The sequence below is a fragment of the Corvus moneduloides genome, chromosome 19, assembly GCF_009650955.1.
Source record: "Corvus moneduloides isolate bCorMon1 chromosome 19, bCorMon1.pri, whole genome shotgun sequence".
Lineage (NCBI taxonomy): Eukaryota > Metazoa > Chordata > Aves > Passeriformes > Corvidae > Corvus > Corvus moneduloides.
The window spans coordinates 10,296,395-10,322,610 of record NC_045494.1 but is presented as its reverse complement, the minus strand read 5'-3'; the positions used below and the strand labels follow the sequence as shown (position 1 = coordinate 10,322,610).

At 44.0% G+C, this 26,216-nt stretch overlaps 2 protein-coding genes and 1 long non-coding RNA gene across 4 annotated transcripts in view; 2 read left to right on the top strand and 1 right to left on the bottom strand.

The window, feature by feature from the left end:
* The window catches only part of LOC116453315 (myosin-1B-like), an 80,867-nt gene that overhangs the window by 21,817 nt on the left and 32,834 nt on the right, over window positions 1-26,216 (top strand). The window lies entirely within an intron of this gene.
* Window positions 6,855-24,325, top strand: LOC116453316 (myosin-1B-like). Of its 2 annotated transcripts, XM_032128607.1 has the most exons (40): window positions 6,855-6,866; window positions 7,064-7,110; window positions 9,071-9,313; window positions 9,402-9,545; window positions 9,637-9,793; window positions 10,376-10,403; window positions 10,502-10,616; window positions 10,702-10,794; window positions 11,895-11,958; window positions 12,051-12,149; window positions 12,243-12,346; window positions 12,427-12,565; window positions 12,804-12,922; window positions 13,010-13,159; window positions 14,111-14,281; window positions 15,210-15,516; window positions 15,601-15,680; window positions 16,155-16,242; window positions 16,336-16,453; window positions 16,665-16,788; window positions 16,868-17,004; window positions 17,107-17,362; window positions 17,846-18,088; window positions 18,194-18,370; window positions 18,456-18,601; window positions 18,689-18,779; window positions 18,868-19,257; window positions 19,374-19,500; window positions 19,737-19,855; window positions 20,134-20,330; window positions 20,749-20,932; window positions 21,019-21,184; window positions 21,358-21,482; window positions 21,672-21,980; window positions 22,132-22,335; window positions 22,585-22,710; window positions 22,805-22,975; window positions 23,063-23,167; window positions 23,310-23,405; window positions 23,812-24,325. In XM_032128607.1, exons 3-40 carry the CDS (start codon window positions 9,110-9,112, stop codon window positions 23,965-23,967), a joined length of 5,829 nt encoding a protein of 1,942 aa, XP_031984498.1. In that variant the 5' UTR covers window positions 6,855-6,866; window positions 7,064-7,110; window positions 9,071-9,109; the 3' UTR covers window positions 23,968-24,325. The 2 variants fall into 2 exon arrangements, with proteins under 2 accessions (XP_031984498.1, XP_031984497.1); XM_032128606.1 differs by having other exon boundaries at window positions 16,155-16,453.
* Window positions 10,991-26,216, bottom strand: part of LOC116453335 — a 36,050-nt gene continuing 20,824 nt past the window's right edge. Inside the window, exon 2 of the long non-coding RNA XR_004243760.1 lies at window positions 10,991-12,510. This is a non-coding gene — a long non-coding RNA (uncharacterized LOC116453335). The remainder of the gene's footprint in view (window positions 12,511-26,216) is intronic.

Below are 26,216 nucleotides of genomic sequence, written 5' to 3'. Positions count from 1 at the left end.
TAGCCTCAAAAGATTCTGGCTTGAAAATGAAGCTGACATACTTCCATACCAAGGTGTTTGAGTTTCTATTATATGTGAGCCATACCTCATCATCCTTACTTTTCTGCTCTCAGGACAAGCTGTTCTTTTTTTCCTTCTAATACTGAACTTTGAACACCAATTTCTGTCATTTCTACTTCACTTTCCAACATCTCAGACATTTCCAGACACTAATCTTCTTCCCATTGGCTTCTCAGTTTTTCCACCCTACTCTTCTATATAACTGAAGCTCCAGAAGGTGGTGAAAAAAGTATCCTCTTTATCACTCTCATATTATTTAGAACACTGCTCAGATGTCATCCTCTCATGTTTGCTGTACTGGTAGAAGGAGAATGATTAGGAGAACTCTGATGCACTTTCAAGAACTGTTTATCCTGACATTCCAGGTCACAGTTTTTACCTTCCTCTGCTCAGTGAAATGACACCTTCCCCTTAACTGCAGATAATCTGTCACTGCAGCTTTTCAGGAAGCCACTTGGAGTCCACACTGAAAAAGGATGACATCACCTTTACAGAAACGTAACTCACAACAGTCCATATCGGGAAAAGAAACTACTTTGATTTCCATGAACTGAAGCAAGATCACAAGCATAGCAACCACTTAGAGGGACAGAACTTGAAGAGAGAAAAGCCACCAATTCATACAAATTAACAAATAAAAAAACCCAGCCTCTGCCCTGAAAAAACCCCACCCAAATAACTGCCCCCCCAAATCTCACCAGCAGCATTATCCTGGAGCTTATGCTCTACTTCCATGGATTTTAGCTCTCATCTCTCAGCCTGTGCAGAGAACATCCTGAACTGCTTTTCCTCCCAGAGGATGCATTCAAGGCTGTCATTACTTATGAATATTAGCAACTTTCTTCGAGGTTAGTTCATGCTTCTCACTATTTTTTTTTTTGTTCCCTGCACCAGCATGGATTAGGGATACCTGATAGATCTCCAAACCATGTTTCTTTGCTGGGCCATCATGTCAGCCACAGTATGGCACACAAACAGCCTACAAGAAATACACTTTACTTTTGTCTGATCTGATTCTTCTGGTTTTTATATACAAAGTATGTCCTTACCATTGCAATGGTCCAGTACTCAGCTACGTCTTAGCAGAAGGGTAGGGATGAGAAGTTTTGCTCTAGCAGGTCAGAGCATCAGAATTTCTTTTCAGCATGTGCTAACATTCTTGGGAGCTCTCATTTTACACAGAGGCAGCAGAAATGCTGCTGCAGCAGAGTGTGAATATTCCCTGCCAGACAGTTAATCAGGGTCCACAGGGTGCACTGATGCCTCCAGCATGCCCTGTTCATATGACAGCATGGCTGACAACAGCACCAGCAAGCTGCAGGTCCCATGGGGAAGGTTTTTGAATAAATTATCTGGTGTATCAGGTAATTTGAGATAGTATAAAACTGAAATGAAAGCAGTGGTAGGTTTGTCTGTGTTATCTGTGAGCTTTTGGAAAGCTCAGGAAAAAAAGGAGAAACCATCTCCGCAGTTAACTCCTGGAAGAAAAGTCCACCAAGTGCCATGAGGCTCCTGCAGCTCCTCCTCACAAAGCAGGGACTGTGGGGAAAATGGGGGGGAACTTTCTTCATCTTCCTTCAGGACACCTTCACACTAAACACCGTAATCCCTCCACCACACAAGACATCAGCCTCTAACTTATACACACATGCATGGTCCTCCCTCTGGCACAACAAAGCATCTGCTTACCATCAAAACAGAGCATTACTGTTCACTGATCCCTGACAACTTTTAAGATTAATCACATTCTATTTTGTGGAGTTTTCTTGGGACTGGGAATTATATTTAGGAAGTCAAAGGCTCATGCACATGTAGTGAAAGCCCTCTATCAAAAATATAAGTAAATTTCCACGGTAACAAAGGCAGGTCCTTTCATCTGCCTGCCTGTAGACAAATTTCTCTGCCTGCCTGCAGTCAAAAAAGCTGAAGTTTACCTATATCCCCTGTTCTATCTGAACACTATTCTGGTTGAAATTTATAACAGACTGACTAAATGATCCAGAATGGCAAGGAATTCTCAGTGAGTCTAGAGAAGATTCTCCCCCCAGTCATGCCAGCCCTGAATGCCTCTGTGAATCCTGAGATTCTAGTGTTCCACCCACTGAAAGCTCATTCTGGAGTGCCTGCCATGCAGTGCTCATGTGGCCATTACAGAGACCAGACCAGAGTTCAGCATTCGGTGGGAGCAGATGACAAGCCGGGGAGAACTTCTGTTCTACTGGGACCATACCTGCTCAGTTCCCTTTCAGGAGGGATTTCCAGACCTGGAAATACACCATGCACACACCATGTGTGGACTAGAGTAAGGACTGGGAATGACAAAGTCTGGGGAAGGAATGACTGTCCAGAGGGCTGTGACCTTCAGCAAGACCTGCAACAGAGTCCACACTACAAGGAAAAGTGAATGAAAGGCAGTTTGTCAAAGGCAAGCCAAGACAGACTAACCTGTCACCTTCTTCAGATAGGACTGTCCAGGCAAAGGAGCTGTGGCATTCCTGATGTAGCTGGATCAGAACAGCCAGGATCTGGAACAAACCCAGCAGAAAAACTGCTGTTAAGGTGGAAAACAGTCAGGCACTGAGCACTGGGAGATAGGGAAAGGAGTGCTTCCCACCAGACAGCCTGTCTGCCAGCTGATGCCCTTCAGCTAGCAGGGCTGCAGGGGCCTTTGCTGCTCAAAATATTCTGGCAGTGTCTGAGACAAGTGATGACAAACATATTTAGCAAGTTCCTCTGGCTGACCTGGCTGGGAAGGCACCAACCTCCCTATTTCTTTTCTGTATTAGCCACACGTGTTATTTGCTCAGTGCTGACAGGGAGGAAGCTTGATGGAAAGCAAATAGATCAAAATAAAAGGAGAGGAACCACCAGAATGGTGGCTTTGTGATCAAAGCGTCCAGCTCAGTATGACACTGGATATAACCCTATGTCTACACCTCAGTCAAATCTCTCTGTTCATGCTGAAAGTGTAGAACTGTGCTTTTCATTTTTTCTTATTCTTTGTTTAACCAGGTCACAAAACTATGGAATACATTAGGTTTTGCACCAAAGTGATGTGCATGTCCCTCTGGTGTACACCTATGTGATGCTAGGAAATGGACAAATTCATAGTATAAAAATTAGGTTTAGAAGTAAAATACGAAGAAGACATTGCCACTGACTCAGAAAATCTCAAAGCAACGCATCAGAGAGGCTGTGGGAGCATTCTCAGCAAGATCACTCCATGCATGTTGTGTTCACATATTCTAACTGGGAACCTCCTCTTGGCAAGTGTCAGAGACAAGATCCTGAACTAGGAAGATCTTGAGACAGATAGTCTTATGTTCATTTATTAAAGCATTTATTAAAGAAACTCCCATGTCCAACCATCCAGGAGCCACTCTAACAGTCACTGTCCCACCAGCTGAGCTGGGACCAAGGCCCCTTCACAGCTGCACCCGCACCCTCTCACAGTCACACCAGGTTTTCTCACCAGCACCACCCCGGGTTTCCCAACACTGAGTCTCAGATGTCCAGATCCTTAAAATAATGTAATCATGGTGCAGTAACTAGCTTGAGCTAGTGCCTCCGAGGAGGGACCCCAAACAAAGGAGACCTTTTATCCCCTCACAGTCTAAGGGTGGAAAAATCTGGAGTCATCACCTCCTGCCATGTCTCTGAGTGTCTCTCACCTGGCTGGGCCACAGGTCCCCCAGCCCTTGGTTGTGCAAAGGGTCTGCAGTTCACAGCCTCTTGCCTTGGGCTCGAGCTCCTGCTCCTCCAGAGCTCAACCCGCAGCTCCACTCTAGCTGCACCCCAAGAAACACGCACCAAGTGTATTCCCAACACATCCCTATAATATGGACAACCATGAGGACTCAAAAGTGCCAGGGGGAGTTTCACAAGATCAGAGACAAGCATTCTTGAGACATTTCCACAATTCAGTAGGACATCTCACTTTTCTCCAACACCTCCCTTCCAGGACTCAATGAAAATGAAGAGCAGCGGGAAGAACAGGAACAAGATCTCCTTTTTCCACTCAGTATACTGTCACAGTTATTTTGGCAATACGTAAGTTTATCCAATGGAGAGTGTGCTGGTTTTGGTTAAGGTTGAGTTAATTTTCTTCAGAGTGGCTGGTATGGGGCTATGTTTTGGGTTTGTGCTGAACCCAGGGTTGATAATATAGAGTTGCTGTGCAGGGCTCACACAGGGCCGAGGCCTCTTCTGCTTTTTGTCCAAGGCTTTCCCAAAGTCAAGGTTACCAATGTCCACTCTCATCTATCAAGCCAGTCACTTCATCATAGAAGGTGATGAGGCTGATCAAGCATGACTTTCCCTTGGTGAAGCCATGATGAATACCCATGATGATTTCTTGTCCTCCAGGTGCTGGGAAATGTTTTCTAGGATCAGTTGCTCCAACACCTTCCCAATGATTGAGGTGAGGCTGACTCGTGTGTGGTTCTCTGAACCCTCTTTCTTGCCCTCCTTGAAGGCAGGAGAGTGTCAGTTGCTTTCCTGCAGCCTTCAGGCACTTCTGCTAATCACCATGATAGACTAAAGATTATCAAGAGTGACCTCATAGTGACACTAGCCAATCCCCTCAGAACTTGTGAGTGTATCCCTTCAAGGCCTATGGACTTTTGTGTGTCCAGTTTGCTGAAGTACTCCTTGACCTGTTCCTCTACCATCAAGGCTATGTCTGCCTTGTTCCAGACTTTCTTCCTGCTCTCAGTGCCCTACGTTTCCTGAAGGTCTTACTACCACTATTATGTATCTCAGACCTTTCCATGTCATGTGCCACCAGGGCTCCAACCCAATTCAGCATTGCCCCCACATTTTCCTTCTCCTTGAGCATGGAGGAAGCCCGAGGGAGACCTCATTGCAGACTTCTAGTACTTAAAGGGAGCTTGTAGAAAAGGGGGAGAGTGACTTTTTTACACATCCAGATAATGATTGGACAAGGGAGAACAGTTTTTAACTAAAATACAGTTTTAGATTAGATATTAGGAAGAAATTCTTTACTCAGAGTGTGGTGAGGCACTGACACAAGTTGCCCACAGAAGTTGAATGCTCCCTACATGAAAGTGTTCAAGCCCAGGTTGGACAGGACCCTGAGCAATCTCATCTAATGGGGTGGAATCCCTTCCCATGGCAGGGGGGTTGGAACAAGACGACCTTTAAGGTTCCTTCCAACCCAAACCATTCTATGACTCTAAGATTCAATCCCATTTAGGCTTTTACTTCTCTAACCTCATCCCTGGTTGCTAAGACAGTGTCTCCTAGGTCCCTCCCCAATTACTTGTCCTTGCTTCCACTCTCTGTATGCTGCCTTTTTGTGTCTTGAGTTTTGCTAGAACCTCCTTTTTCATCCTTTCAGTCCTCCTAAAATATTTACCTGAATTATTACTTCATCCTGACCATGTGCCTTAATAAAGGCAAACAGTAAAAGTACCTGCCATTTCGTATAGAGTTTCACACATCTGAGTCTTACATGTTAGAGCTCTGTCAGCTAAGGAGTAAATACTTCTGGCCTTGAAAAAAGCATGTCTAGGTATCTCAAGAATGTCCTTGATGACAAAAAATTATTCTTGGTGAGGAAAAGTAAACTGAGAATAGCTGTGAGAGAAATTTGTGATAGTTACACTGGAAAAATAGTATTGATGAGTACAAAGTAATATATGAAGGAAAAGCAACCCTGCCTATCAAATACAGTGATGGGCACTGTTCTGCACTCTGTACTGCACTCTGTTGGTGCAGTATTAACACTTCATGGCATCAGATCTTGGGAGAAGGAAGCTTGCACTAGAAATTATGGAGGATGATGTCAAAGCTGATTAGAACTAAATAATGACTTCATACATGAGTTAAGATGGGTTACTGCTACCTGCCATGTTATTTGGAAATGTATTGTTGATTTTTTTCTATTTTGGGAAGAAATAAGGATTGACAAGGAACTAAATATCACCAAAGTAGAGAATTTTTCAATTAATTCATGTAAGCTATAATTATAATTGTCAGAGAACTCTTTGGATGCCTAAAACTAAAACTGGTCTTTAATTGATTACATCAAAGAACAACAATCTAGACTCTTGAACCCACTCATGGATCCTTCTATAAATCTCTAAACTCAGGACTTCCAGAATATTGGAAGATATACAAATGTATGTTATTTTATATTTATATCCAGAGACAGAATACAACTGAAAGAGCACTTAGAAAGGTTCAAGGTGGCTATTCTCCCTGAGATAGTGCGCTATATTTTGTTACAACCGTAAAAAGCGAAACAGAGTAATATATAATCATCTGAGTAAGGTAAGCAATGCAGACAACAGTGAAATCCACGTATCACATCCAAGATCTGTAAGTAGAGAGCTCTGTGAAAGGACGACTGTCATCAGACATATGATGTCCTCAGAAAAAGTTGAACTATGCATCCAAATGTCACTGTGCTTGCCCAGTGAATGGTTGTCCCTTCCTCCCTTAGCTCAGATTCATGGAGCATCCATGGCCTTACAGTTGTTGGTGGTTACCCTCATTCCTCTGGTCATCATTAGCTGTATTTCCCTCCTTAGGAATCTTCTCATATTATTTATAGGCGATTTATTCACATAGCTAGGAAGAGACCAAAATTTTCTAATTATATCTAGTAACATCACTTTCCAGCTTTCAGTACATTCAGTTTGCCAGACAATGCTTTGCCAAAAACAAGGTTTGCCAAAAATGCTTTGCCCAAAGACAGAGGAGGCATCTGCAGCATGCACTGACCAGAACCTATAAAAGAGACCTTGAATCTGGGCTGTTCTGTCTGCAGAGGAATCTTCATGGTAAGTGCATGTCTGTGGTTGGCAGAAAGGGACTGTGTCCCTGCAGTCCCACTTCAGCCCTGCTGTCCTGATGTACGTACATGTACCTGCAAGGATTTGAAATCTGTACGATAAAGCATGATGGTATTTTCACTTTGCAACCTGCCTGTGGAATTCTGTGCAGCAATAACAAGAGATCTGCCGTTTCTGCTTTACAGCACTGATCACCTTCCAGCCTGCAAGGCATCTTCTCATAGCATAAGAGGTAAGAGCCTCATTTACTCACATTTAAGGGACAGAAAAAGGTGGGAGATTTCTGTAGAACAGATTTCTTCATGGTGACAAATTACTGTAAAATTCTGTAGGCAATTGCTGTATGCCCATATGTTCCTGGCCGCTGCTCTGCTATGACAAATAAAGCATGCTGATGGCTGGGCAGGCTGCTCACAGCTAGCTAGGTTTCCTAAGTGGCTGTGCTTGAAGACACTAGCCACTATGTAATGCCAGGAAATGTTTCTTGGGGATTCCTTATGTTTAATTATGGAACAGTGAGGTAAATGATCTGTTCTGGCATGAAGTCCAGACAGACAGAGCTAGCCGACAGAACAGACTGTTGCAAAATCTCACAGACTTGTAATAAATTATAAGTATTACTGCATATGAAACTGGCCAATAAATGTATATGAAAATACTTTCCAAACGATACCCCAAGGTTATAATTTGCACGTAGGCCTCCTACTAGTAAACTTGGTAAAAATGCAAAAATAGCAATCCAACTAACCAAACAACAAAAAGGGGGAGGTACTGCTTCTATTCCTATGAAAGAGAACTGAGTAAAATGGAGGATCTGCACGCTACTAGGAGTAGCTGCAAATGTTTGTTAACATTTTTGTTATTTAGCTAACTAAAAGTTATGACATGGCATCTTATCAAGCTGCCTGTTTGTCAAACTTCCTAGGAATTCAGATACTTTCTATTATGTGGTATTTCTTTGGAAATCCAGTACTGCATTTAGATATCTGGCTTTGATTTATAAATTCTTGAACTAAGGTTTCTAGCTTTGCCTATAGTTATTTCCACAAACAATTAACATAAGAAGAAATAGCTGGTCGTGCAGTATTTTAACCTGATGAATTATGTGTCCTTTATGCCAGTTGCTTACATACTACTTAAATCATTTGGGATGAGAAGCAAACAACTCTAGTGAATGATTCAGAGCATCAGCAAAAGATATTATGCCCTAGAGAGGCTTCAGAACACCTTCTGGACTATTAGCAACCCAAATGATGCATGGAATGCATCCTCAGGAACTGTAGGTGACAATAAACAGACTTACAATTATGCTACAGAGCAAAGTTACCCTGGAGAAGATCCTCAAAAGCCTTCATCCTGAAACTGACAAGAAACTCATAAATTTCAGTAAAGGCAATTTAAAATCCTGCATGTAAGAAAGAACGGCCCCATGCAACAGGATATGTTGTATTTCATTTTGTCTGGAAAACAACTTTGCAGAAAAGGGTCATGCAATCTTGTGCAAGTGTCACAGTGTGCCTTTGGGAGAAGAAAGGTCAACAGCACGTTGTCAGAAACTTGTAACGGCATAGCCAGCAGGTCAAGACAAGTGATTCTTTCCCTGCAGTGAGCTGCCATATCTGGAGCACTATGTTCAGTTTGGTGCTTTCTGGTGACAAGACAGTGGCATTTGGGAATGAATCCAGTGGAGATCTTTCAAGATAAGTAGGAGAAAATTATATATGAGAAGAGGCTGCAATGGTGAGGTTTATCTACACTGGGGATGAAATTAAAAAGTGGTTATCTTATTGTTATCTTCAACAAAAAGGAGGTGAGTATATCACAGAAAGAGTCAAACTCTTCTCAGATGGGCAGAGTGAAAGGCTGAGGGATAAAAACCACAGGTTTCAGCCACAGGAATTTTGGTTAGGTAATAAACAGGGGGAAAACTCACCCTCAGGGTCATCAGACATTAAACTGGGATGCAAAGGGACTGAGAAACATCCATTCTTGAACATAATAAAAACTTCACTGGAAGAATCTGTGGGAACCTGCATCCAACATTTGCCCTGGTTGCGCAGGAAGGTGAACCAAAGAACTACTCAAGATTCTTCCCAAATCCCACATTCTATTACACAGTTAAGGTCTATCAATAAACTGTGTGACAACAGAAAATATTGACTCATTTGGGTAACATATCTGCTCTTCAACAGTATTCTCTGCTCTGGCAAGCATCACCATAGAGCGTAGCCATGTCGTCAGACGCCGAGATGGCCGTCTTTGGGGAGGCGGCTCCTTACCTCCGAAAGTCAGAGAAGGAGAGAATTGAGGCCCAGAACAAACCTTTTGATGCCAAGTCATCTGTCTTTGTGGTACATGCAAAAGAATCCTTTGTGAAAGGGACAGTCACAAGCAGGGAATCAGGCAAAGTCACTGTCAAGACTGAAGCAGGCGAGGTGAGTCAAAAACAAGGCTGAAGGACAACATTTGATCTCCACTCTGAGTTTTTCAATGAAATATGTGGATCTTTTGTTTTCTTGGCAGACCCTGACTGTGAAGGAAGATCAAATCTTCGCCATGAACCCTCCCAAGTACGATAAAATCGAGGACATGGCCATGATGACCCACCTCCACGAACCCGCTGTGCTGTACAACCTCAAAGAGCGTTACGCAGCCTGGATGATCTACGTAAGTGGCAGCAGCAGCTTCCTTTGGGCAGCGGCAGGAAGTGCTGGGCCAGGCTCAGGGGAAGCCAACGTGCTGTGTCCCTTCCTTGCAGACCTACTCGGGTCTCTTCTGCGTCACCGTCAACCCCTACAAGTGGCTGCCGGTGTACAACCCGGAGGTGGTGTTGGCCTACCGAGGCAAGAAGCGCCAGGAGGCCCCTCCACACATCTTCTCCATCTCTGACAATGCCTATCAGTTCATGCTGACTGGTGAGTGGCTCAGTCTGTCTCAGAGGCATTGGACCATTACATTCTCTGAAGGGATGCTCTGTCTCAGCAATGTGATGAGACTTTTTCAAAGCTTTCTCGGTTCTGACACACACATCTATTGTGGTTTTACTACCTTCATAGCATTGTTTCTACTGTCTTAAATGAAAGACACCTCTGCACTCAGTGATTTATTTTGACATTTGTTTGTTTCTTTCTTTTAAATGCATGCTATTTAAGTGAATGTTGTCAGGATGATCCCTTCAGAAAGACATTTTAAAAGTGTTCACAGAGTTATCCTGATAAATATGGTGGTATTTTCTTAGCACATCATTAGGGTTTTGTTTCAGCCATAGCATTAATTACTGCTAACTTAAACAGGATTTTTTCACGTTAATAGTTCTAAAAGGGAAGTATAGTTACCACAGAGAGTTAGTGTGTCAGGAAGAATGATAAGCCAAATGGACTGGCTGTAACAAGGTATATAAATATATCTGTAATGTTATAACGTACATTTACTGAATTAATTTTCAGTCTTCTTGCATTTTTATTTACAATGTCTATTTGTTTCTGCCTCGTTCACAGATCGGGAGAACCAGTCCATCCTGATCACGTACGTACAGCCCCTGCGCGGGTCCCTGCGGGGCTGCCCGGTGCCAGGGGACCTCCTGCCTGACCACGCACCCTCTGCTTCTCTCTTGGCTCTGACAGCGGAGAATCCGGTGCCGGGAAGACTGTGAACACAAAGCGTGTCATCCAGTACTTTGCAACAATTGCAGCCAGTGGGGACAAGAAGAAGGAAGAGAAGACATCAGGCAAAATGCAGGTGAGTTGGGAAGAACGGACTGAACATGTGGCCTGTCATTGCCCTGTCAACTAAACATAGTCACTGAATAATTCTCTCCCTGCAGGGAACACTTGAGGATCAAATCATCAGCGCCAACCCACTGCTGGAGGCCTTTGGAAACGCCAAGACCGTGAGGAACGACAACTCCTCACGCTTTGTAAGTTTTTGATTAGAGAAGTTGTCATTTATATGGGAACAAGGATGTCAGAACATGCTGTCACTTCTGAAGTGTCAAAGTCAGATGACTGTATTCATTAAACTAATATTTTCCCCATATTTTTGGCAATTAAAATTTAAATAGACTATCTAATTAAAAGTACATCTTTAGAAGTACAATACAGCATACAAAGGGGGATAATTTAAATATGTTTTAATATCTATATAATTACATATCTATAAGTGTATATACGCATATTCTTAGTGTCTGTCATACAGACTGAGGACACAATTTTGTGGAAATTGATGTGATATAGAAGAAAGGAAAGATGGGGCATAGAGGATAGAAATTGTGGGATGGAAATTTGGCTGGCATTCATTAGACCAGCAAAAATATGATTCTCTGGGTTTTAGGCACAAAACTGTGCAGGTCTATTAATCTGACTGTTCAGACATTGATACAAGTTGTTTAGAAAGGGGTAGGGACATGGGTGCCTTCAGTACATCCTACCAGAAAACAAACTACTCTATGGCATGTTCTTTTGATCATTTTAATGCAAAAAGCCATTCATAAGATCTGTTAGATTAACTGTGCCTGGCTTTGAAAAATCAGAATACCAATCCACAGTCTCAGGCTAAAGCTCCTTGTTTTGGGTGCGTTGCCTCTATCTCTACAGCTCAGACAGTAACAGCTGACTTCTGTTTTACACAAGACCAAAAATCCTCATTTCACTTTTACACCACCAAAATCTGCCTTCACAACATGCTTTCTGATTAGAAAACGGCTTTCACTATATCCATGTGTTTGAATTGCAACATAAGTGACCCAATAAAATGCTTTATTAGTGGTCTTCTCATTCATGTGCATTCATGGTTGTCCATTAAATAGTAGTGGATAACACTGCTCAGATTTATCCACTAGTATTGGCAGTATAGAGAACTTCCAGAATTTGTTTTTTGACCTTTTGTGCTTTGTTAAAGAAAAAATAAAAGTGAAAAAACTTCTAAGTTTGAAGCCTGTCCTCTGTGGAGCATGTAAAGTCACATGCTTACAGTCATGGTGAAATTTCAAAATGCCTTTTTTTCTTTCCCCTCTAAAAGGGCAAATTCATCAGAATCCACTTTGGGGCCACAGGCAAACTGGCTTCTGCTGACATTGAAACATGTAAGAGACCACCTGACCTGATCCCATTCCTTCCTCCCTTTCCACCTCAGTGTTCTTTCTCAGGCTTGACTCTATCCTACCATCCTTGCCAGATTTGCTGGAGAAGTCCAGAGTCACTTTCCAGCTCAAGGCAGAAAGAAGCTACCACATCTTTTATCAGATCACATCCAACAAGAAGCCAGAGCTAATTGGTATGAAGTATTGTGAATTGTTTGATAAAATCTGAATGTATTTAACATTTATCTTCATTCTCACACCCAGATACGCCCTATTCTTCTTTACAGACATGCTTCTCATCACCACCAACCCATATGACTACCAATTTGTGAGCCAAGGAGAGATCACAGTTCCCAGCATTAACGACCAGGAGGAGCTGTTGGCTACAGATGTAAGTGTGACAGAGCATATTGGTGTGGTGAAACTTCCTGGTAATGGTCCAGAGGTTTATTTGGCTGGTTCTATTGCCAGAGTGCCATTGACATCCTGGGCTTCACTCCAGATGAGAAAACAGCCATCTACAAGCTGACAGGGGCTGTCATGCACTATGGGAACCTAAAATTCAAGCAGAAGCAGCGTGAGGAGCAGGCAGAGCCTGACGGCACCGAAGGTATTAAAACTCCTAATAACAGAAACAGGTATATAGCTGGCAGTTGGCAATCATGTATTTGCTTCCATTTACTTTCACAAAAACATAAATCTCAGCTTCCAGACTATTCATGCTTCTGAATTTCCCTTCAAGATGCCAAAAAATTTCAGTGCTGAGACCAACAGCCACATTTTAGAGGATATCCACTTTCAATTATCACTTCTCCTCTGTCACTTTCTCCCTCTCTCTTTGTGTTCAGTTGCCGACAAGGCTGCCTACCTGATGGGTCTGAACTCAGCAGACCTGCTCAAGGCCCTCTGCTACCCCCGAGTCAAGGTGGGGAATGAATATGTGACCAAGGGCCAGACTGTGCAGCAGGTAACAACTTGACTGGGAAGCTCTGTCTTGATTTATGCTCTTCCTCTGCGTACTATTTTCCTTCTGCTCCACTCTTCTTTGGTTTAGGTATACAATGCAGTGGGTGCCCTGGCAAAGGCTGTCTATGAGAAGATGTTCCTGTGGATGGTTATTCGCATCAATGAACAGCTGGATACGAAGCAGCCCAGGCAGTACTTCATTGGTGTCCTGGACATTGCCGGCTTTGAGATCTTTGATGTAAGGAGCACAGAAATCATAGTCAAATCTTGTCAAGGCAATGAGGTATCAAGAGAAAATGGAGATTTATGGTGGTTTGTTTTTTTTTTTTTTAACATGACACGCGCTTGTAATTTCAAATTAGTAATGTATTTTTTGAAAAATATTTATTTGTTATTTTCTGGAAATATTTTCCTTCCTTGTATATGTCAGTGCTTTTTCGTCAGGCCAATCCATGAGCTTCAATGGATCTTTATATAATATCTTTATATGATGCACAAGGAAGAAGCATCTGCCTTTTACATATTTAGCACAAATGTTGTGTTTTTTCAATAATTTGAACTTAATATTAAAAAAAATCCACAGACAAATAGCACATAAATACCCAAGGTACAATATTACACAGTGTAGGAAGAGAAAGGTAGACTTAAGTCTACACAAAAGTTAACCAAGGCTTTGGAAAAGGAGACCAATATATATATATAATTTTCTTCTTAAGAGCCAAAGGGTGATTCCAACAGGAAGAGTACATTGGCTGATCTAATTCAGACTGGGAAGTTCTATAGATATTTACAGAGGGTATCTGAGTCCAATCCAGGGCTGGCAAACACTGAGAATGTTTAATGTTTTTATAAGAGCAATAGAAAAATTCACATAAATTAAGAGAAAGGAGTGATCTAATGAACCTTGATAAGACTAACAAAAAAATAGGAAATTTGATTTAAAAATAAATCATATATTTAAACATCATTAAAGTAGCAAAGGGTAAAAAAAAGCCAAAAAAAATCCCCCATAATCAAATAAAAACCCTCTAAAAATAGTTAATTGAATGTTTTAACATTAAAAACATAGTTGTCTTAATTGGGCATCCCTGCGTAGGATTCTGAGATGGGATTCTGAGTGTGAAGGAGAAAGCTATACAGGCAGTTCTTCATCTTGAAAATGAGTAAATCTTGTCTTTGCACTGAGCAGTTCAACAGCCTGGAGCAGCTGTGCATCAACTTCACCAATGAGAAACTGCAACAGTTCTTCAACCACCACATGTTCGTGCTGGAGCAGGAGGAGTACAAGAAGGAGGGAATTGAATGGACATTCATTGACTTTGGGATGGACCTGGCTGCCTGCATTGAGCTCATTGAGAAGGTATGTTGATTATATTTAAGATTTTATTATCAGTTTCATGACAGAATTTAAGAATTTTTCTTTAGGCTTACTTTTTCTTGCACTAATGTTTCACAAACCTACCTGTTATTATCTGTTTATGTTCCTGGCTATTCAAAAAATACCATCTCAGTATTGTATGTATTATGAAAGTAAGTTCTGAGAACCTTTGTGATTAGGCTACAAATGAAGTGCTTTTAGGTTATCCATTAACTACACTGGTATGCATTTTTTAAAAATAAACTGCAATTTTTCTTTTGGCAATAAAAGCACTGATGTAATCACACATAATTGCGTGAAAAGGATTCTCTGGAGGTGAGTTTTTTAGTCCACCAAGATGAAAGATCTCTTTTCAGAAATCCAGACACAATTTCAATATTAGTATTTCAATATTAATGCTGGGATTTCTGAAACATAATTTCTAATAAAAAAAATAGGTGCATAAAGACAAAAAGTACTGGATGAACTGTGATCAACAAGAACACTATGGGAAGACACTGTTTTGTGTATAGGAATGGAAAGACAGAGATATATCTTCAAAAAATAAGATTTCAGGAAGTAGCTGAAAGACCTGTTGATCTGTTGCACTAAGGTCAATTTTAGTAAGACGTCTTCAACTGTACAAATTACTTCGTGAAAACAATAATGTAAAAAACAGATCACCTTTCAACTCCTCAGTTTCAAAATAATTTAGAAAATTTTGTGTGATTAATGTGACAATATTAAATGCATTAGTGTCAGAGACAAATTTGTATTTTGTCTAGAAGTGCAAATGCAAAAGTTAACAACGATTTAATCCATTTTTGGTCCAAAAATTCAACCAATTTTTCAGTTTCCTGTACCTTACTGCAGTCCCCTTCTGATAGCAGATCTGTATTTTATCACTGCTATTTTTTGCTGCTTCTCCCAGCCCATGGGCATCTTCTCCATCCTGGAAGAGGAGTGCATGTTCCCCAAGGCAACTGACACCTCTTTCAAGAACAAGCTCTATGACCAGCACCTGGGCAAGTCCAACAACTTCCAGAAGCCCAAGCCTGGCAAAGGCAAGGCTGAAGCCCACTTCTCCCTGGTGCACTATGCTGGCACAGTGGACTACAACATCACTGGCTGGCTGGAGAAGAACAAGGACCCTCTGAATGAAACTGTCATTGGGCTGTACCAGAAATCATCTGTGAAGACCCTGGCTTTACTCTTTGCCTCTGCTGGAGGAGAGGCAGGTCAGTTCTCTGAAATGTCATCTCTTTGATGCACAGTGATTGGTCCCCAAAGTAACACATGTTTCACTATCTTTACTTTATCAGAGGCTAGTGGTGGTGGTGGCGGCAAGAAGGGAGGCAAGAAGAAGGGTTCTTCTTTCCAGACCGTCTCAGCTCTTTTCCGGGTATGTAAACACCTGATCTTTTCATATATGCAGAGAATTATTCTGCATTTTTAGCTGGCTCAGACACAGAAAAAAAGCAAAAAAACCCCAACCAACTAACCAACCAACCAATCAAAAAATATTCTGAATACAAATAACTTCTATTTAGACCACCATTGAAAACAAAAATCTTATGGAATGAAAAATAGCACTGCAAGAACCTAAACTTACAATTAATATAAACATAACTTTTCTCATTAAAAGTGCCCACTTTCTATCCTTCATTGGGTTGATGGTAAGTTTTTTCTTATCCTACAAGGTGATGTTTAATGTTTAGAATCCTAGGAGATTGAGCAATTGATAGAGGTATTCTCAGATGACAGTTTTCAGCTCAGTGCATCTCCATTGATGGGTGTTTCATGTTAAATTGAAAGAATGCAAAGGGTTATTTTTTCCAAGTTTCTTATAAACACGCACTATGTCACGATCCCACAGGAGAACCTGAACAAGCTGATGACCAATCTGCGGAGCACTCACCCCCATTTTGTGCGCTGTATCATCCCCAATGAGACTAAAACACCTGGTAAGATGCTCAAGCAGAAAGATCCTTGCTCGGATACATCCATTCCCCTCTGCACTGCAACCTGTGCCATTCATTTGTGCTCTGCACTGCCAGGTGCCATGGAGCACGAGCTGGTGCTGCATCAGCTGCGCTGTAACGGCGTGCTGGAAGGGATCAGGATTTGCAGGAAAGGGTTCCCCAGCAGAGTCCTCTATGCTGACTTCAAACAGAGGTGAGAGCTATGAAATGAAGACATAAGTCAGGTCTCCTCACCAACTGCTGTCCATCACACAACTGAGCTTTGCCAGGGTCATTGAGTACGGAGGAATGAAATACCAGCTTCCTCTGCCTGATTCTGCTGCAAACATTGCTCTTGGTTTCAGTAAACAGAATAATTTCATGACTTGACATTGTCTTCATTCCTATTTCCTTTAATTCCACAGATACAAGGTGCTTAATGCCAGCGCCATCCCCGAGGGACAGTTCATCGATAGCAAGAAGGCTTCTGAGAAGCTCCTTGGCTCAATCGATGTGGACCACACTCAGTACAAATTTGGACACACCAAGGTACAAACTTCTCCATTCACTGAGTCCCTGGGCTTTGCTCTACCTGACAGTGATGTGCTGCAACATTCCCTCTCCCAAGGTGTTCTTCAAAGCTGGGCTAATAGGGCTCCTGGAGGAGATGAGGGATGAGAAGCTGGCACAGCTCATCACCCGCACCCAGGCCAGGTGCAGGGGCTTCCTGATGAGGGTGGAGTACCGGAGAATGGTGGAGCGGAGGTACAAATTCCTCTTCTTCAGTTAAAGTCACTCTGCTCATGGGAAAGTGTTGACAACTTGTCAGATTGTGAATATTCATTGTATGTTTTAATTATGCCTCAGGGAATCCATCTTCTGCATCCAGTACAACATTCGTGCATTCATGAATGTCAAACACTGGCCATGGATGAAGCTGTTCTTCAAGATCAAGCCCTTGCTGAAGAGTGCAGAGTCTGAGAAGGAAATGGCCAACATGAAGGAAGAGTTTGAGAAAACCAAGGAAGAGCTTGCAAAGTCTGAGGCAAAGCGGAAGGAGCTGGAGGAGAAAATGGCATCTCTAATGAAGGAGAAAAATGACCTGCAGCTCCAAGTACAGGCTGTGAGTATCACCATTTATTTCCCACTCAGAAAAAGCACATATACATACAGGCAGAAGGTCAGACAGACCTTCTATGAACAGATGTCCATTATATTGGACATGAGCCTGATAAAGTAGTGTCCTACAGTAGCATGACGAGCTCTCTGACAGCTAATAAAAGAAGCAAGGAACTTCAAGTGGGTGTCAGGGCTCCTGTGTTCTAAGACGGCATCTATAGATAGCCAGGACAGGATTGTACCTGAGCAGCCTACTTCATTTAATATTCTCACAACTACAAATTCTGACAGATATTTTTGAAAGAGTAAAAAACAAAAGAAAGCAAACAAAAAATTTGAGACCTATTCAAAACTGAGAACTTGCAGATTTATTTCCCAGGCAGAAAACCTGACAGCATTGTAAAGTTATTTGAGTGGATAGACCAATAGATAAAGAAGACAAACTTTAAAACAGTATTAAGAAACAGAATCTTTGTCTCCCCACCAGGAAGCAGATGCCTTGGCTGATGCTGAGGAAAGATGTGACCAGCTCATCAAAACCAAAATCCAGCTGGAAGCCAAAGTCAAGGAGGTGACTGAAAGGGCTGAGGATGAAGAGGAAATTAATGCTGAGCTGACAGCCAAGAAGAGGAAACTGGAGGATGAATGTTCAGAGCTGAAGAAAGATATTGATGACCTTGAGCTAACACTGGCCAAGGTGGAGAAGGAAAAACACGCCACCGAAAACAAGGTATGAAGCAGAACCTGTCACTTTCTCTCCAGAAAAGAGCCCAGTGCTATTACAGGACTTCTATATCTACTTCCTTTATTTACACTTCCTCCCTTCTTCTCAAAGGTGAAAAACCTGACGGAAGAGATGGCAGCCCTGGATGAGACCATCGCCAAGCTGACAAAAGAGAAGAAAGCCCTCCAAGAGGCCCATCAGCAAACCCTGGATGACCTGCAGGCAGAAGAAGACAAAGTCAATACACTGACCAAGGCCAAGACCAAGCTGGAGCAGCAAGTGGACGATGTAAGCACACAGATGTAGAGCAGGAACAGCACAGGTATGGAGTCCGACCTGGCTGGGAGAGCACTGATGGTCTTGTTGTGTTTAGCTGGAAGGGTCCCTGGAGCAAGAGAAGAAACTGCGCATGGACCTGGAGAGAGCTAAGAGGAAACTGGAAGGAGACCTGAAGCTGGCCCAGGACAGCATCATGGATTTGGAGAATGATAAGCAGCAGCTGGAGGAGAAACTGAAGAAGTAAGCATGGCTGTGGGACACCTGAGTGCTGGGCTGGAGCACTTGTGTTTTTTCTTTGAGCTCTAACACGGTTCACTTTGCCCAAAGGAAAGACTTTGAAATCAGCCAGATCCAGAGCAAAACTGAGGATGAACAAGCCCTGGGCATGCAACTTCAGAAGAAGATCAAGGAGCTGCAGGCAAGTCTCTGTTCCTTCCCCTCCCTTGCTCAGGCTCAGCTCAGGCAGGAGGAGGGCACGGGTGTGAAGGGTCCCTGCTGTTCTCCAGGCCCGTATTGAGGAGCTGGAGGAGGAGATTGAGGCAGAGCGAACCTCTCGCGCTAAAGCAGAGAAGCATCGGGCTGACCTGTCGAGGGAGCTGGAGGAGATCAGCGAGCGCCTGGAAGAAGCAGGAGGGGCGACAGCAGCTCAGATCGATATGAACAAGAAGCGCGAGGCAGAATTCCAGAAGATGCGCCGTGACCTGGAAGAGGCCACGCTGCAGCACGAAGCCACGGCTGCCGCCCTGCGCAAGAAGCACGCGGACAGCACCGCTGAGCTGGGGGAGCAGATCGACAACCTGCAACGCGTGAAGCAGAAGCTGGAGAAGGAGAAGAGTGAGCTGAAGATGGAGATTGATGACTTGGCCAGCAACATGGAGTCTGTCTCCAAAGCCAAGGTACACAAATTTCTTAGAGGCTCATTGACCCAGAGGAATACAACACAACTTCTTGCACCTGGCCTTCTCTAGAGAGTGAACGGTTCACTCATCACTTTCCATATGCTGAAACACAGGCAAATCTGGAGAAGATGTGCCGCACACTGGAAGATCAGCTGAGTGAGATTAAGACCAAGGAAGAAGAGCATCAGCGCATGATCAACGACCTCAATGCTCAAAGAGCTCGTCTGCAGACAGAGTCAGGTGAGACACACACATCTACCTGTGCAGATCAAAAATGTCTCAGAGTTAATGCAAAAATCATTCTTCTGGGTACATGGTCTGTCCAACACACTTTGTGTCACATCTACTGTGAAGTCCTTGAAATGGGTTCATAAATTTCAGCATGGACTGTGAACTATCTGGTTTTACATCTCCAAATGTTTGCAGTGTCACCATCAATGGCATTAAAACTGTTGTGTATCTGCAAATTTTCTCAGGTGAATATTCACGCCAGGTGGAGGAGAAGGATGCTTTGATTTCTCAGCTGTCAAGGGGCAAACAGGCTTTCACCCAACAGATTGAGGAACTCAAGAGGCATCTGGAGGAAGAGATAAAGGTGATTCCTCCTATCAGAGGTGCTTCAGACACTTATGTGACTACTGAACCACCATGATGAGACAGGGAAAAAAAATCACTCCTGAAATTCCGTGCAAGTCTTATCATGCTAACTTTTACCTAGAGTTTATCCACCATTCCTTTTGTCAGTCCCAGCTTTTTCCTCATGGAATGTATGGTTGTCTATTTGCATAGAAGCATAATCCAGTGTCCAATTAATATTCAGTCAGATTTCCTGCAATATCTCTTTTCCATGACCCAATACTCTTGTTGCTGCAGGCCAAGAACGCCCTGGCCCACGCCCTGCAGTCCGCTCGCCACGACTGTGACTTGCTCCGGGAACAATATGAGGAGGAGCAGGAGGCCAAGGGGGAGCTGCAGCGTGCCATGTCCAAGGCCAACAGCGAAGTGGCCCAGTGGAGGACCAAATACGAGACGGACGCGATTCAGCGCACGGAGGAGCTCGAGGAGGCCAAGTACGTGGGGGAAGTGGAGAAGGCTGGCAGACATTATGACCAGAAATTCTTGGAGACCACTGTAACATTGTCAGGAGGAAGTCAGTGTTCTGGTTGGGGGTGGGGTGAAATGAGAATAGCAAATAAATTCTGTAATACATGTGGTGTGGGAAAAAAATCACAGGCAAGTATGTAGAAGACAGGGAATGGCAGAGACAAAAAATATTGTGTGTATAAAAATGGAAGAGGAATGCAAGAGGATCACAGACTCTGAAATGGCTTACCATGCTCTTGAGAAAAACACCACAGAATTGAATTGCTTGCTGACTGTGAGCTGCACTTACAACTGAACTTGTAAAACATCCTGTTGTGAAAAGCCCATCAACCACATGCCACAACTTCCCCTTTTCTTTTAAAACATGAGATATGTTTAACTCAGGAAGAAGCTGGCACAGCGCCTGCAGGATGCAGAGGAACATGTTGAGGCTGTCAATGCCAAATGTGCCTCCCTGGAAAAGACAAAGCAGAGGCTGCAGAATGAAGTGGAGGACCTGATGATTGATGTGGAGAGATCCAATGCTGCCTGCGCTGCTCTGGATAAGAAGCAGAAGAACTTTGACAAGGTCTTTTGGCCTCCAGCACCAGGACTCCTGGTCAGAGCATTCCCCCATGACTGCCACATCCCTACTCACACCCCGTTTCTCTTCAGATCCTGGCAGAATGGAAGCAGAAGTATGAGGAAACGCAGGCTGAGCTGGAGGCCTCGCAGAAGGAGTCGCGCTCTCTGAGCACGGAGCTGTTCAAGATGAAGAATGCCTATGAGGAGTCCTTGGACCACCTGGAAACAATGAAGCGGGAGAACAAGAACCTGCAGCGTAAGTCCCTGGCCCTCTGCTCCTCACTGGGCTTTCTCACAAGCTTGTCTATCTGCCACACTTAACGGGTCTGGGCCTGCAGGGATAAGAACGTGCCTGGCACCTTCATGCACCAGAGCCTTTCGCTATTCAGCTCTGTGTCTGACCATGCCGCTTTTCACCCTTCCTTGCAGAGGAGATTTCCGACCTCACGGAGCAGATTGCTGAGCAAGGAAAGGCAATTCATGAGCTGGAGAAAGTCAAGAAGCAGATTGAGCAGGAGAAATCTGAAATCCAGGCTGCTCTGGAGGAGGCTGAGGTATGTGGCCATAATCAGTGGTGTCTGCAGTAAACAAATGAGGAAATAGGCCTCAAAAGGCCCTATGTGTTCCCCTGTGTTCTGGCAGGGGAGTGCAGACAGCTGAGATCTCTGGAAATATTCTGTCACTCCCTAGAATGCAAGGAGAGGGTTTATCAATGCTATCAATGTTTGTGTCCACTTGCCCAGGCCTCCCTGGAACATGAGGAGGGGAAGATCCTGCGCCTGCAGCTTGAGCTCAACCAAGTGAAGTCTGAGATTGACAGGAAGATAGCAGAGAAAGATGAGGAGATTGACCAGATGAAGAGAAACCACCTCAGAATTGTGGACTCCATGCAGAGCACACTGGATGCTGAGATCAGGAGCAGGAATGAAGCCCTGAGGCTGAAGAAGAAGATGGAGGGAGACCTGAATGAAATGGAGATCCAGCTGAGCCATGCCAACCGTGTGGCTGCAGAGGCACAGAAGAACCTGAGAAACACCCAGGCAGTGCTCAAGGTATGGCATTACATACCAGGTGCTCACTGGTTTCTGACACAGCTACAAATATTCCTCTTCGACAGTTCTATCTTTTCTATATTAATATGAAAATGGAAAATAAGAAAATAGGAAAAATATGCCTCCCAATTTGTCTTATCTCTCTCTCCAGGACACTCAGATCCATCTGGATGATGCTCTCAGGACACAGGAGGACCTGAAGGAGCAGGTGGCCATGGTGGAGCGCAGGGCAAACCTGCTGCAGGCTGAAGTTGAGGAGCTGCGGGCAGCCCTGGAGCAGACGGAGCGGTCGAGGAAATTGGCTGAGCAGGAGCTTCTGGATGCAACTGAACGTGCACAGCTCCTCCATACGCAGGTAGGTTCTAGAACTGAAGACATATAACACCTACAGTATTTAGAGAATTGAAATTACCAGTAGGTCTCTTTTCGTTTTTTAATTGTAACATAACAATTAGTCTTCAGCAGTCTACCATTGCCATTTATCAGTTATTTGTATTCTTCATATAAAACTGTAACAAAACCATTAATAAAAATAGGTAATTTGATTTTTCTAAATGTGGTATGAAGCAACTGGAGAAAAAAATATGCTTTTTTCCTTCAACAGAACACAAGCTTGATCAACACCAAGAAGAAGCTGGAAACAGACATTGCCCAAATCCAGGGTGAAATGGAGGATACCATCCAGGAAGCCCGCAATGCTGAGGAGAAGGCCAAGAAGGCCATCACGGATGTGAGTTGGACATTCCTGGCATTGCTGATGGTGAATGTCCTGTCCCCCAAATATCTGCAGCCCCAAAATGGCTTTGCCCCTTTGCTCTGATCAGGCGGCCATGATGGCAGAAGAGCTGAAGAAGGAGCAGGACACCAGTGCCCACCTGGAGAGGATGAAGAAGAACCTGGACCAGACGGTGAAGGACCTGCAGCACCGTCTGGAAGAGGCCGAGCAGCTGGCACTGAAGGGAGGGAAGAAGCAGATCCAGAAGCTGGAGGCCAGGGTGTGTAGGGCTGGGGTTGTGGGTGAGTGAGGCTGTCCTTGGAGAGACATTGCCAGGGAAGCTGCAGGGATGGGCTTGTCCTTGCAGGTGCGGGAGCTGGAAGGGGAGGTTGATGCTGAGCAGAAGCGCAGCGCTGAAGCCGTGAAGGGTGTGCGCAAGTACGAGCGGAGGGTGAAGGAACTGACCTACCAGGTAAGGCAGGAGGTCTCCTGCTCTGACAGGGTTTGCTCACAGCAAGCCACATTTTGCACACACCATCGCCAAGGGCAATTGTTAATCCTGTGTGATGTAGCACCAAGAATTGACTCTCTTTCCTCTTTGCCAACCACTTTAGTCTGAGGAAGACAGGAAGAATGTCCTCAGGCTGCAGGATCTGGTGGACAAGCTGCAAATGAAAGTGAAATCCTACAAGAGACAAGCTGAGGAGGCTGTAAGTATTTCTCTGGGAAATAAAAGCATCTCTTTCTGTGGGTGTCACACAGGTGTCCAGGAGAGGAGTATCAGAAATTTGGAAATGTCAAAAATCACCAGTTGAGGAGGGGGACTTTGTCATCCAGATATACTCCCTCGGTACTTGAGCAGCAAACAAGTGGGAGAATAAGTACAGAAATGACAAATCCAAGGGGTGAGAAATTGCTCCTCATGTGTGACACAGTCCTGGTGAAGCTCATCCCAGTAGGGTCCTGAAAAGGGGAGGATGAGGAGCTCTGTGTGAGGCTGATGTGTGAGCAGTGGTGGGAGGGGGATGGAGATTTGCAGCCCCATAAGGCTGAGGTGCAGGAGGAGCAAAACCTCTGCCCTGGGCTCCTCACCCCTGACTCCCTCTCCCCACACAGGAGGAGCTGTCCAACGTCAACCTGTCCAAGTTCCGCAAGATCCAGCACGAGCTGGAGGAAGCCGAGGAGCGGGCTGACATTGCAGAGTCACAGGTCAACAAGCTCCGAGTGAAGAGCCGGGAGTTCCACAGCAAGAAGATAGGAGAGGAAGAGTGAGGATGTCATTAGGCAGCAAAGTGACCTGAGGGCAGCACAAAATGTGAATCCTCTGTCACTTCCTTCTGCAATGAGTCTTTATAAATTTGTCAACACTAAAGACCGTAGATGCCTTTGCATACAAAGCAGTAGTTACATTTTAGTTCTGCAGTTATTGAAGTGTTGATTGTGTTCAAACAATTAATATTCAGGAGTAAACTTCTGAATTTTCTGGAGTAAGATTCAGAAACTCCAGTACTCCAACTACAGTAAGAGTAATAGGTATGAGGGCAAACAAAATTTTTTATGCTGCACTACAGTGTTTCCCAGCAATGGAGTTGTGTTTTAAAGTTAGAATAAATAAATATTAAATAAATAATATTCTATGAGAAGAGAAATTGTAAACCTATGTTTTACAAGCTTATAAGCATACATATCAAAAGGAACTATTTTTATTTTCTAACACTGGAATTGAGAGCAACTCTGTTAACATGGCACCATAAAGAAATCTCCTAGTCTGACACCGTGAGAATACAGAGAAGCACCAAACATGGTGTTTCCACACTGCCAAACAGTGCTGCCTGTCTTCCTTTTGCAGCAATGCATGAGCTCTTTTGTATAAGGGAACTGATCACTGGGTGGAAAAAAGGAGCTGACAGGCCCTGGCTTTTTTTTCATCCCACGTGGGGTAACACTGCAGAATATAATGCATGAGCAGGACAAAAATGAGGAAAAGCTGACCATGAGGAAAGGCAGCAAGGATGTTTCCCAACCCCAGCCATTCTTGACCGTGCCCCAGTGGGGACCGTGCAGCCTGAGCAGGTGGCGAGTCTGGAGAACGCAGGTACCTCCACCCTGAAGCAAAGAGATCGTGCCCACTGGGAGATCACAATGACACTCACATTAGAGCTTCCTTTGTCTGGAATGGGTGTCTGGAGGCAACCTCCACAGGAAGCAGCAGTGCAGCTTAACATACAGAGCAGTCATTCACTAGACCCTGGCACGTCAGGTAGCTGCTGAGGGAAGATTCTATAGGCAGGTGTGGAGAATGGTAAATGACACTTGGCTTTGACTACAGGGACTCTTACAGGTCCCTCAAGGTTCCTGGCTATCTCTACACCTCTGCATTTACAGCAAGTACTTCAAAAAGCTGCGAAACTGCTGGGAAAGTGAGCTGGAGATATTGCACAGCCTTTTGCACTGACCACGGCAGGCAGTGTGTTTGCAGCAACAGCATTCAGGATTGGGAGGTCCTCCTCTTCCCAAACACACTGAGGTTTACATCCATGGAATCCTCCCATGTTATAACTAAATATGGAAGTAGTTTGCTGGGCAGCAGCTAAATATATTTAAGGAAAAGATGACGCCCCATATTGACTCCTGTTTCATTGTAAGTGATGCTCCTCAGAGACATCATCTCTATGTGTGAAGCTGTGAAAATTTCATCAGTGCCAGTGATATCAGGGCAACAAGGAAAAGAAACCTTGGGTACCTTTTTAAACCTGCTGACAGACTAGTAATTATCACAACAACATTGGGGACCACATTTCAATGCCAAAAATCCTTCCCTTTGGACAATATTGCAATCACTCTCCAAAATTAACAAGCTTGTCTGACTGGGCAAGAATCGTGATGCACTTGAAGAACATGAAACTGTTGGGGCTCCTCTCCCACCTGTAAGAAATCATGGCCTGAGCATTTGTTCCTAAACCCATGCTCAACTGATGAAAGGTAACTTTGCAGGTTCCTTAAAAGACAACACCTTGGGCCAGAATTCAAACTGCACAGGTGGGAAAGGGAGAGCAATCACAGCCATTGCACTGTGCTGACCTGGCCTTGCCACCAGCCATCCTGGAAAGCATGGCTGGAGGCTTTTTGGAATCAGAGCAGAATATTAAAGGGACCAGTAAGGAAAACCAATTTCTCCTGACTTTTGATTTGCTGCCTTAGCTGGAGGACAGGAGTCATTTTGCATTGGCACACTATTTCTGGAGTCAGACTGCTTGTGATCTGAAATGTGCTGATGCAAATGCCCATAACTGGCCTAAGGGAACATCTCTAAGAGAAGGTTTAAAATAGATGCAGCTGATGAGCTCCACTAGAGCTGCTGCCCCATGTGGACTATGGAGTTCTCTGACCTTCAACAGCTTGGGCATGGAAGACTGTGTCTCCCAGGCACAAAAGCATCAGCACTTTGAGAGGCACTAAGACATGGAGAAAGTACTTCTGCCCTGAAGACACACGTTCCTCACAGAGGCTTCTTGCCAACA

What these genes read in the sequence shown, in the direction of transcription:
- LOC116453316 (XM_032128606.1), top strand. Translation starts at nt 9,110, where the DNA reads ATGTCGTCAGACGCCGAGATGGCCGTCTTTGGGGAGGCGGCTCCTTAC. An exon ending in CTATCAGTTCATGCTGACTG is followed by an intron (nt 9,794 to 10,375) that starts GTGAGTGGCTCA and finishes CCTCGTTCACAG; the next exon opens with ATCGGGAGAACCAGTCCATC. An exon ending in AACCAGTCCATCCTGATCAC is followed by an intron (nt 10,404 to 10,501) that starts GTACGTACAGCC and finishes TGGCTCTGACAG; the next exon opens with CGGAGAATCCGGTGCCGGGA.